The sequence below is a fragment of the Cyprinodon variegatus genome, unplaced genomic scaffold (assembly GCF_000732505.1).
Source record: "Cyprinodon variegatus isolate N-32 unplaced genomic scaffold, C_variegatus-1.0 Scaffold15, whole genome shotgun sequence".
NCBI lineage: Eukaryota > Metazoa > Chordata > Actinopteri > Cyprinodontiformes > Cyprinodontidae > Cyprinodon > Cyprinodon variegatus.
The window spans coordinates 654469-666769 of record NW_015150468.1 but is presented as its reverse complement, the minus strand read 5'-3'; the positions used below and the strand labels follow the sequence as shown (position 1 = coordinate 666769).

Here is a 12301-nt window from a genome sequence, read left to right as displayed (position 1 = left end):
GAACATCTCATAGAAATATGCAAATGTCTTTCTGTTGTGTTACAACCTATTTCTAAACAACGCAGTTAATGCAGACCATGCCCGGTTTTATTGGAGAGGAAGAAAAAAAAAAAAAAAAACCAAGGACAGTAACCCTAAAAATGAAAGCTGCTGCTCTCCTGAGGGCGGTACTATGGTAACCAGATGAACAGAACCAACACCACTCCCCCACCACCCTTTTTTTTCCTCCTTCAACAAGCTACTCTCTCCAGCGTTGGAATCCATCAATAATTCAAGCATCTTTGCTATTCCAATGTTTCCTGACAACCACCCATTCACTGGCAAAAATGTACCACATTTTTGAGGAATCATTATCTTCTTGCTTTCTTGTTCTCTTCGTCTCGTGGCATTAGCACTGCTTTGCAGCATCAGCTTTCATTTCTTTGGGTTACTATCCTTCATTTTTAATTTTATTTTGCGCGCAAAAATAATTATTGTGATGATTTAGATACAAACGCAATATGAACACCGTCCAATTAGAACTAAATAAGTAAATAGAAAATAAATGCAGTTTTAGAAAAGCAAGTGTCATAATCAGTAGTTACAGGGAAAAGAAAAGCGAGGCTCACGCTTCTCTTCATTCGTGGGTATTGGTTGCCCCCTGGTGGCAATGCATGTATGAAAGTCTTGAGTATTTTTTTTTTTTTTTACTTTACCGTTTGAAATGTGCTTTGTGTTTCGATTTAGATAAACAATCCATTACTTCACACTCCCTTATAGAGATATTTGGCTGCAGTTCTTACTTTCCCACTGAAAAAAATAGTCAGCATAAAGAGCTTCGTTATCTGCCTTTGGAACAAAACAAAAAAACAGAAATTATTTTGTTCTTATCGAAAAACACAGTTCTTGTGAAATCTTTGGGCATATTCACAAGCTTGAAAGTGACTTTTTACTAGCCCTTATTTATAGTTCCAGAAACCCCACATTAAATACCCTTTATTTCATTTATAAGTATGTCCACAAGGCAACATGTACATATATTTTCTACATTCGGTTTACTGAAAATAAACCAAGAGTATTTAAACATGTTCATATTTCAATAATTCCACAAGTGAGAAATAGAAAGCAACTAAAGTCTCCATTGTGAGATCAGTAAAGTTCACTATATTTATAATTTATTTGTAATTGATGGACTCATGGACTCTTCTCTTACATAAAGCTACTTCGATCTTAATTTTTGTTTTTTTTTGCAATGTTTTGGACCTTTGTTGACTTTTGTCTCCTGATTGCTTTCACTCTGCTTTACTTTAGCTATGTCTGTGAGTCCTAAAAACTCCTAGTCTCTAGGTTACACCAGGAGAAAGGGTTCCTGGTAGCTTCATGTTTAAATATTTACTAATCTGTTATTGTTGTTTTTCCCTCTGCAAGTAACAACCAATGGGATGAGAATCTTTGACAGTTTTCTGAGCACAGGGTATTTCAAGGGTCCATCTTTTTGAAATATCTTTTGTAGTATTTTGACCTGCCTTCGAGAATTAAATCTTATTTTTAGCCTAATTCATAAAAAGAAAAGTAGCTACCCAACACATATATTTTTTAGGTATTACTTTCCTTAGGATAAAACCCTCTCTGATTGCAAAAAAAAACAAATAAAAAACACATCACATGCTCAAATACTATTTATTATACCACTATGATTAAGTCAAAAAAAAAAACCAATGACCTTATTTTTTGTGCACATTTATCATAAATCTGTTTAGGTGTTCTAATAAAACCGAGATTCAGATTTCTGTTAATAAATTCTTCTGTGTTGTGCTTTCCTGATTGAAAAACAAGCTTGTGTTGTTTATGATTTATGAATAAAAATTAATCAAAAGTTTAGACATCAGCAGGTACTGGTGTGTACGTCTTTGTGTATATCAGAAGTGTCATGCAGTTTAAAGGTTAAGAGAGTGATTGAATTCTCTTATTGAGAACATTTATTGGCTTGCAGTAACAAACAAAACACATCCTTTAAGAGATTATGTTCATATTTAATAAGTTATAGAAACTAAAAAGAAAAAAAAAACAAAATTTACACTTTGACAATATGCAGTAAAAGTGGGAAGACTGCAAGCAGTAACCAACTGCAACAAATAGCATCATACAATACATTAAACAAATGTTTCATTATAAACACATAAAACATGTAAACACATATGTTTAAGGCATTTTATTGTTTGGGAAGCCACGATGCCACATGCATAATTAAGTTTATATGATGTATCTGTGCATAGCAAGTGATAATCAGCAAGAAGTTGATTGCTTTTAAACATGAGACTAAAGAGGCTAGATGTACGCTGCCAATGTAATACCTGTTCATAACAAAAATAAAAGGCCAATGAACGATATTTGAATTATAAACACACAGATCCAAACATTTACAATAGCATACATTTATTTTTTTTTTTAAATAATGTAAACTGCTTTGCGATCCGATGGCTTCATAAAGCACAGCTTTTTAATCCTAACTGGTTCCAGATAGATAAAAAAAATATTTTTAAAAGAAATGCTGAAAAATAACACTCATAGGGAAGAAGGGGTAATGTTGGATAAGGACACTGTTTTATGGCAATTTCTAGAGAAAAGAAGAATATTGAGACACCAACAAATCAGATAAGACAATAACACAATACAAAGAACTGAATGCAGCCAAACTATATAAAAAACTGTTTGCAATTTGTTATTGTATCTACAATACCTTGCAAAAATCATAATAGTGTAACCTGGAGTAATTTAACACCAAAAGCTTAATAATGTAATGTTAAACAAAATGAATAACGTTTATATACCAGGTAGATTACTAAAAGGTTTTGTTTTTTCTAAGCAAATCTTTTAACTGTTCAATTCCACAGAAACAATGAGATTTACAGTGTGCATACATTTATTTACATAGAAATAAAAATATTTTACCTAAACTCGAAGAACTGATATTTGTATCGATCTGCAAACATTTCGAAAGGTTTCTTTTGGCAGTTGTTTGTGGTCCCTATAGAAGCTGATAACAAACGTGAAAGTTAGATTGCAAGCCTGCAGCTCCTAATCAGAGAAATAAATCACTTCTGATTGTTGGTATCGCCACAGTGAGGTACTTGGTTTTTTCAATGCACTGTTTAGATTTACCTAAATACAAATACCATAACAATCAAACTCTTATAGCTCTATTTAGATCAGAGCTACTGACAAATATGCAGCTACCAGTATGAAAGGAAAAAGAGTGGATAAGTACTCAGTGTTTACTACATTTATATTTAAATGTCCGATCCCATTTCATTCAAAAAAGAATTTTCTTCTTTAATAAATAAATCCTTTATGTTACATTGCAGAAAATGCGTAAAAATAGGGACATCATAACCACATCCTTAAAAGTGTTTATACTATACATAGAACTTTTACTAGCCCATATTGGGTTTACTTTCACATAAACATGGAAAGCTTTAAGGCTTTAAGAGGATATTTCAAAGAAAAGAAGAAAAGTAAGGTACAGGATCCTTTTCTTTGTTTCTGATTTCTATTCAGACCACCTCCAAATATTTCTGATCATTTCATAAAGATGTTACATAAAAGCAAAATAAAACAATATCCACATTATCGCAGCACTCAAAGTTATCAAGGCTCATCTGTATTGAAAGAAAACTGACTTTTATGCTTCTGAGGGAATTATTATTCTTTCAGATTGTTTGATTCAGGTTACGAACTCTCAGAAACCACTTCATGTTCGTCCAGGGATGTGAGGGATGTTCCCGAATGAGGCAGCTGGCACCCAGCTGTAGCTTTCTGCACTTCATAGTTGTAGAGGTAATTGTGGACCAGATAACGTTCCCTTTTGATTCTTGCCTTCACATCTGACGGGACGTCCGGTATAAGCCAAGCGACAAAGAACTTCACCACAAAGACCACATGCTGTAGAGGAAAACATAATATATGGTAAACATTTACTTATTGCTCATATAATAGTTTATAGTGTTACATTTTAGGACAGAGCTGTGTTGTCTTACCTCCATGATAATAATAAAGGCCATTTTGGCTGCCAAGATATGCCAAAACTGCATGGTGTGGTTGTATTGCTTCTCATGGCCTGGAGGGTAACGATAGTCTCGATATCTAAAAATTAGACCAATCAGAGTGGCATCACACATCTATTAATATCTACTCTTAGAAAATAAAAAGGTTTAAGTGATGCCCTATCTTGCATCGTCCAATACAGTGCCTTCCAACGTATTCCTTGGACCTTGAGTTTCAACATTTTTTAACAGAAAGGTCCAATCTAAGCTGTTGAACTGTAACCCTGGCTTAGGGTTTAAAGTCACTGTCCTCAGGAAAAGGAAGCTTTATCTCAGTTTTAATTAAGGTGGTCCTCACGGTCCTCTTTCCTGCTTTTCTGTTTAAAGCACTTACTGACAGGCATGTCAAACATTTTTAACAATGTCAGGGTAAGGTGACAAAAGGTGACGAAAAAGGTGACTGAAAGTTGTTCTTTGAGTTTTTCAAAACATTTCATAACGCAGCTTTAAAGATCCTCACAGCTTTCACCCTGACCTATCCGCTGTTTTGTTTTCTTGGTCTGCAAGGGGCTGTTTGTTGTCTAATGCTCTCTAACAATCCTCCAAGGCCAGTATGAGACAACTGGACTTATACTGATTTTAAAATACATTTAAGTAGGCTTGGTTTTCTAATAATGCGACTTCTAAGGTCAACAGATTGAACAGGGCTAGTGGAATCAATATCAGATGGCATGATTTTAAGATAATTATTCTTAAAGAAATGTGAAAACCTTTAATAGTTTTCCTTTTTTCTTTCCTAGTAATGGTCATTCACATAAAATCCTTTTGAAATAAATAAAAACTTATGATGGTAAGTTAAAGGTGTAGTGGAGGATGTTCTTTTTCCATTTGGATCATAAAAATAAGTTGTGCTCCTAATTGTCGATCATTCTGGTGATATGTTATTGTAAGGCCATATGTCCTCGTCCACATTTTAACTTACTGGTGATGAGTCTGACATGGTGGAAAAATTGCACATCTCCTTTTGGTGTGCATGAGGAGAAATTGGCTCCTGCATGCTCTCATATGCATTTAATAACTGTTCCCTCTTGGGAGCGGGTACAGGGTTGTGCATGTGCATTTTTTTTTATTCACCACTATACCTTTAAGCAAAACATTTTCAACAGGTAAAATGACATTTTAAAGCATTGTTTTCTTGTCATAAGTTTTAAAATAATGAAATTAAAAGTTTTTGCAGATTCCAGCAAGGGAAAGCATTCTGTGCAATTATTCAGGCTTCAGCTCATTATTTCTTAGTTTTAAAATTCCATTAAAATTATTAAGCTCTCTAACGGGCCCAAAAAAAGGTAATCTTACAAATTCATCAATATCAAATCACAAAGCAGCAGGTGAACTGAGTTTAGTTTTTAGAACTGCAGTTTTCTATAAAATGTATCAAGGTAATTTTCACCTCCCCAGATTGTACAATTTTCCAAACATCTGTGAAATATGATCTATATATATGACAATATAGAAAATTCGAAATATGGCCAAAGTAGATGTTGCCGCCTGAAAAGTACAAAAAACACTTAATAAAACCTTTAGAGAGCTATTACCTGCATGTGGTGGTGGAGTTATCATGCCAGTAGTCCTCAGGCATGTTGTCTGGGTGCATCTGTGAAATGTTGTACACTGACAGGCTGTTGTTGATATAGCCGCTCATACTGGAGTCTTTACTGTAGGCATACAGGTATACCATACGTGGGATCATGTCTGAAGTAAACGCCATGATAAAAGCCTGGAAAAAAACAAATCCAAATCAATTGTTCTGAATGGGTGATGTTTCAAACTGGTACAAGCAGTGTAGAAAAATGTAGAACCATGACAAACTTACATTGGTGACAACAGACAAAATGGCCACTGAATTGAGGATCTCCTGCCATGCTCCGATGTTTCGGGCCTTGGATGCCACCGGTCGCCTGAACTGGGTGGTAAACTTCCAGGCGTCAACTCTAATTTCCAGGATGTTGTTAAACAGGGCAAGGAGGGGGGCCAAGGGGAAGGAGGCCACAAACAAAGTGATGAATCCAAACTGGATCACTGTAAAGACATCAACGGAGGGACAAACAATGTTGTGCGAGTTAATAATTAAAAAGATAAACTCCAAGTTCAGTTTACACTGATGAAAATGAACTACCGTAGCTCACTTTCATAGTTCAATTTTTCTAAAAATAAACTTAGTTCACAAACCTAATAATGAACTTGTTCACATTTACTTGGTAAATTAAGCCACAATCCTACGCAATAGAAGCTCATATTTCACCCTTTAAATGTGTGGTCATAATATATGGAAAGAAATGGAGAATTCTGGATGCAGTCATTGTATAATACTGTATGTGCAGTGAAGCCTTTATTTAGCCAAATTACAAAGAACTTCAGAAACATACAGGTACATTCAGGTTCTGCTTAAAAGTTCTGTATCAAAAATTATTTCCTCATGAACATTCCTCATTCAGTAGCTGATATTTCCAAAGATAGCATGGATGCTTTAACTCGATGAGTTGCTTTAAATTTGAAGTGGACGTAGCTGACGTACGGATTTATTTTTTTAAGTCACGTTGGGCACAGTTTGCACAAAAACATTGTCCGACTCTTCCTCTGATAGTTTATAAAACTCTGCTAAGTGCTCAGCAAAACTGGCATCAGAAATATTGTAGTACATGAGTACATAGTACATGAGTCTTAATCGCACAGACTACTGTAGTACTAGCAGTTGACATGCTGGTCTGTCATGCTGTTTGCCGGGATATGTGCCGTAAAACCTGATGATATCAAATTAAATGTGTCGTTATAAATTGAATGCAAACATGAGCTTTATGTGTCGCTTATTAAGTTGTTCCCTACATGCATGCGTGGGTTCTCTCCAGATGCATGCGTGGGTTCTCTCCGGGTACTCTGGCTTTCTCCCATAGTACAAAAATATGACTGTTAGGTTGATCGGTATCTCTAAATTATCTGTAGGTGTGTGTGTTTGCGACGCTGTGTGTCTCTGTGTTTCCCTGCAACAAACTGGCAACCTGTCCTGGGTGTACCGTGCCATTTACCAATAGACTGCCAGAGATAGGCAACGGGCCCACCACGACCCTGACAGAATAAGCGAGAGAATATGGATGGAATAAAAAGTCAGAAAAAAAATAGCTCCTTCAAATGTAATCTGATTTGTATCTCACCCATCTCAAGGTACTCATAAAAAAGGCCGATCTGGCTGAAGTTGAGCAGAACATAGTCCTGCTCCCAGCGGCTAATATGGTTTTCATGGTTGTGTCTTCCCCTTCTGCTGCTCCACCAGTTGCGCATCAACCTGTCAACAAGCCGTCATCAGTGAAAGCAGAAGTTTTATTTTTGCGCCTAAATATTTAAATTAATGATTATTAACAATAATCATGCCAAATGCTGAATTTATCAAAAGGGCCAACTTATTACATTAATTATAAAAATTAAAATCAGAAAATGAGCAAAGCTGAAGGTCTGTCAGATTTGATGGACTTACGGCAGCAGAGCCTCCTGTATGTTCCCCCACAACTGTTTCCCAGCCATGACGATCACCAGCTGAGTGGTCAGCTCTATCAGGCAGCCACCAGGATCACACTAGAGGGAGGAGAATTGTTAATCTATATCAAACTTAAGTGTTCTACAGCAGATCTTCGAAAAAAAAAAAACTCTCAGAAAACTCACCTCTTCATTCCTCAGTTTGGTCATATTTCCAAACATGTAGGAATACTTCCCTGGATAACCAACAAATTTCCCTTTAAAAAAGGCCACGTAGAAGCAGGATGAGTAGTAGTTAACAAACTGGAACAGAAACATCTTGATAGTCAACCGGTTCTCATATTCCAGGTGAGTTTTGGGGATTTCTGCGGAGAAGCAAATGACACATGAAGCTAAAACAGGTCTCCCATGTTGGAATTTGCCTTCAATCTGTGTAATCTCTTTACCCATATCAGTGATCCAGATGGCAACTCTTTCGTAAAAAAAGTTCAGGATCATGATGATGGCAAAATTAATGCAGGAAGCAGTGACAGACGTGGCGAGCTGTGGGTTGATAAATCTCCCAACCAGTTGGATCTTTCTCAATGGATCCTTAATGATGCTTGCGAAGGCTGCATATACAGCCAGCCTGTACGCTATCACCCCAATGATACAGGCCACGATCAAAGAAATCTGCACAGAGCAAACAAGCATCATGTAAAATAGATGACTGTAGGTGACAACAAAGACAACAATGTGAATTTATTTTTAGTTACCCAGAGTATGACAGTGGCTCCTGAGAAGCAGAAACGTGCACACTTGCTTGTGACGGGAAGATATGGCTCCATTTCCTAAAAATATACATTTAGTTTACTTCCTATCAAGCATTTTTTTTTATTTGAAAATGCATCTAAAATGTCTACAAATTTGATTTTAAATCAAATGGAATTTGTGACGTTTATTAGAAACCTGAACATTATCCCTTTTTAACCTGACAGTGACAAGCATAAAAAAGTAGATATGCATTATACATTTACCAAAACCACTTAAATTTGTCCTACAAGTAATCAAGTTAATTTCTGCATATTAACGTGCCCTGCGATAGACTTGCGACCTGTCCAGGTTGTACCCCGCCTCTTGCCCAGTGACAGCTGGAGATAGGCACCAGCACCCCTCGTGACCCTAGTATGGATAACTGTGTTGGAAAATGGATGGATTGATGCATATTAATGCTATTTCTACAGTATCTCAGCAAAAACGCTGATCAAATTTAAATATAGTACTACATAAAGCTGTCTGTCTCAAGTTATAATTTTTGGGCTTTTCGTCATGAGTTAAAGTTAAAGTGGAAGATTTTTGTGAATTTTTGAAAAGACCCGTTCTCTCCACTTGGATAGTTGTATTTTCTGGCGAGGTGAAAATTATCTTGATAAGTTTTATAAAACTGGGTTTTTAAAAACTAAATTCATTGATAATGATGAAAAATTGTAAGGTGGTTTTTTGGTTTTTTTGGGGGGTGGAGTGGGGGGTTTAAAGAGCTTAAAACTTTTTTATGGGATTTCAAGAATAGGACACGAAAGAAATAATGACCTGATGCCTGAATTGTTGCATATAATGCTTTCCTTTGCTGGTCTCTGCACAAACATTTCGTTATTTTATAACCTATGATAAGAGAACAATTCTTTTAAGATGTTCATTTACCTGTTTAACATTTTTTTTCTTAAAGGTATAGAGGAGGATTTTCGCCAAAGTTTGGAAAGACCCGCCCTCTCCATTTAAAAATAAAAATAATTCACATGCACAACCCTGTACCCGCTGCCGAGAGGGAACGCCTATTAAACGCGTGAGAGTATCCATTTCTCCTCATGCATGCTAGGGTTGTCAAAAGTATCGATACTCAAAAAAGTATTGATACTGAAACGTTGTATCCGGATACAATACTCGTTTTTAAAAGTATCGATACAGTGCCACCACCAGTGGCACCTAAACAGTCATTCATCTAAAGTGCAGAATAGAGGAAAATGCACTTTCAGAACACTGTGTGATTGAATAATTCTGTGCACTTTTCAGTTTCAGACTTTTTTTTTTGGCTAGTGTCATTGTTATGTGTGCAAAGCATACCCAAGGAAGGAACACTTAATTTTAATTTTATACGTTTTTTTATCAAGCTTGCTTAATATTGTGCACAGCATACAACCTCAAAATATTGTTCTTATTGTTCATTGTATTTATTTATTGTATTTTATTTATTAATGGAAATATTTCTGTAGAATTTTGGAGTCTTTGTTTTAATCCTTGTGGTATCGAAAATGGTATCGAGTATCGAATATTTTCCTTAGTATCGGTATCGAGTTGAAAAGTTTAGTATCGTGACAACACTAATGCATGCTCTCTTTAAAAGTTGCTGTTTGCATTGCAATTTTTCCACTATGTCAGAGTCATCACCGGTAAGTGAAAATGGGGATGAGCACGTAGGACGGCCTTACGTAAACATATCACCAGAATGATTGACAAATAGGAAAACCACTTCATTAAGATGATCCTCGGGAAAAAAAAAAAAACATCCACCACTACCATTAAGGACCATTTTGCCAACCTCACACATGTTTAATTTCAAAAGGTGATCCAAATCACCATCTAATGAGAGAAATATTGATATTCAATCTCCTCCATAGTCAGAGCTATTATTGACTCATGTCTAAATGGTGTTTAATGCATGCTAAACTGTTTTTTTTTTATTCCCGTCAATCTCTGCAAAATCAATAACAAAGTATTATTACACACATATCAAAAAAATCATCTGTATATCTTTTTCTATATTTAGGTTATTTTTCAGATGTATTCTTATTAAAAATACTGACTTATCTTTGTTATTGCATTTATGTTCACAAAATGTAGATGTGTGATCATTTGTAGTGCTTGAAATCAGAGAATCAAACACCTGTGTGATCTTGTTTTTTCTCCTCTTTGTGCATTTGATTTCAAACTCTGGGCGAATTTGAAGCTGCTGCTGTTCCTCCTCGAAATCCACCAGATCCCATTCGTACTCGAGTCGAGCCTGACGTCGCTTCCAGAACTCCAAGAACAGAGTTACTGCCCAAATGATATTAAAATACAGACACATTGAAATGAACAAAACATTTTATAATGGTTTAATTTAAAAGCTACAAATATGTTTATCAGTGTTTATTATTTACATTCATTGGAAATTATCTATTTTTTTTTACAATGCTCTGTAAAAAAAAAAAAGTCATGTTTGTGTAGAATTTCAACTGATATGAAGTAGTTGGAATCTGTCCTACTGCTAAAAACATTTAAAAAAAAACCTCTGTAATGGTATGTTTTTATCCTGGATTCATTTGGTTAAAGGATAATCCTTCACTGGGTAGAGTTTCAAACTGTAAAACAATGGGGGTGGTTTACTGGATCAGTGGAAACTCACCCCAAATCCCCATAAATATGGCAAAGAATATTGTTCCCTCGTTGTCAAAGAGATGGGATTGCTGAAAGACAGAATGAGGAAAAAGATCCACAGAGAGGCAGAGATGTTAGGCACATATACTCAAAACATATTGGCCACTCAGCATTATACTGGTGTTTTAATTGTGGTGTAATCTATTCTGATTAATCTAATCCTGTATTAAATTAATACATTTGATAATATGTTGATGAATAAAAAAGGAATATCATGAAAAATATGTTAACTTTAATTGGAAATAATTTGAAGACAACATACAGCATATATAAACTGAAGTCATATAATCTCAATGCTTGAATATTAAATAGAAAAATGCAATCGGATTACCCAGGATGAGAGACAGGTGGTGTTGAGCTTCCAAAAAGGACACTTTTTGTCACAGAGGGGGCACATCAATATACTGCCACCGATTTCTGGATCACAGATTTCTGCACTGAACATGAAAAGATAAAACAGTTTCCTCTCATATATATGACTAAACAGACTAAACAGATTCATTTGGAATTTGCATTCCTACTATTTTCTGTGAAATTTCCCCCTGGTTAATGAACCATTCATAAGCATTTACTGCAAAATGTTGTCTAACATGAAACAACACAACTGACCCACACTGAGTAATGACATTAATGTTATAAAATATCAGTGATGTTCAAAAGGAGCTGTGCTAAATATCGGATTTTATAACTTGGTCTAAATGTTGGGTCCAGACTATAAGTAAACACAGCAATTTAAAGGAAGATAATTTTAAGTACAATTCTACTGTGAATATTTTTCACATGCCAGTTTGTACTGACATTATTACATTACTGTATTAAATAAAGCCTTCATGAAATGATTGCCTAAAATAACTGATTTCAATACTAAGCCAAATGATAAAGAATTATTGATTTCTGTTGAACCTAAAGTCTTCTGGACAGTGAAACAAAAATTCCCTAATTTAACTTAATATAAGTAAAGATGCAATAAAACATATGAAAGAGTTTTGTAAAGAAATTAATGTGAAGAACAAAGTTTGACTTAAATGTTTTTGACATCTCCAGGGTTCCTACAGCATAAGGCAAGTTAAATTCAAGACTTTTTAAGACTTTTTAATGCCACTAGAAATAAAAATTTAAGACCAAATTCACAAGAAGCACAAGAAAAATCTGCTTGCGACAACTTAACCCAAAAGGTTTATTATAACATAAACCACTGCATTAATGTTTCAAATTTTGAAAAGCTTCAGATATATTTTAACAATTTAACTGAATTCACAAACTTTGTTTTAGCAGGGAACAAAACAAATCAGTTTTAA

The 12301-nt window shown here is 35.1% G+C and overlaps 1 protein-coding gene across 2 annotated transcripts in view; it reads right to left on the bottom strand.

Moving 5' to 3' along the window:
* Nucleotides 1-1996: 1996 nt before the first annotated feature.
* The window catches only part of LOC107091308 (anoctamin-5-like), a 36089-nt gene continuing 25784 nt past the window's right edge, over nt 1997-12301 (bottom strand). For both annotated transcript variants that reach the window (XM_015385154.1, XM_015385161.1), the window contains 12 exons: nt 11335-11440; nt 10972-11032; nt 10471-10622; nt 8306-8380; nt 7997-8222; nt 7737-7915; nt 7552-7649; nt 7232-7362; nt 5896-6101; nt 5618-5799; nt 4017-4122; nt 1997-3921 (listed from right to left, as the gene is read on the bottom strand). In XM_015385154.1, coding sequence (XP_015240640.1) covers nt 3709-3921; nt 4017-4122; nt 5618-5799; nt 5896-6101; nt 7232-7362; nt 7552-7649; nt 7737-7915; nt 7997-8222; nt 8306-8380; nt 10471-10622; nt 10972-11032; nt 11335-11440 — 1735 coding nt within the window. In that variant the 3' untranslated portion in view covers nt 1997-3708. The remainder of the gene's footprint in view (nt 3922-4016; nt 4123-5617; nt 5800-5895; nt 6102-7231; nt 7363-7551; nt 7650-7736; nt 7916-7996; nt 8223-8305; nt 8381-10470; nt 10623-10971; nt 11033-11334; nt 11441-12301) is intronic.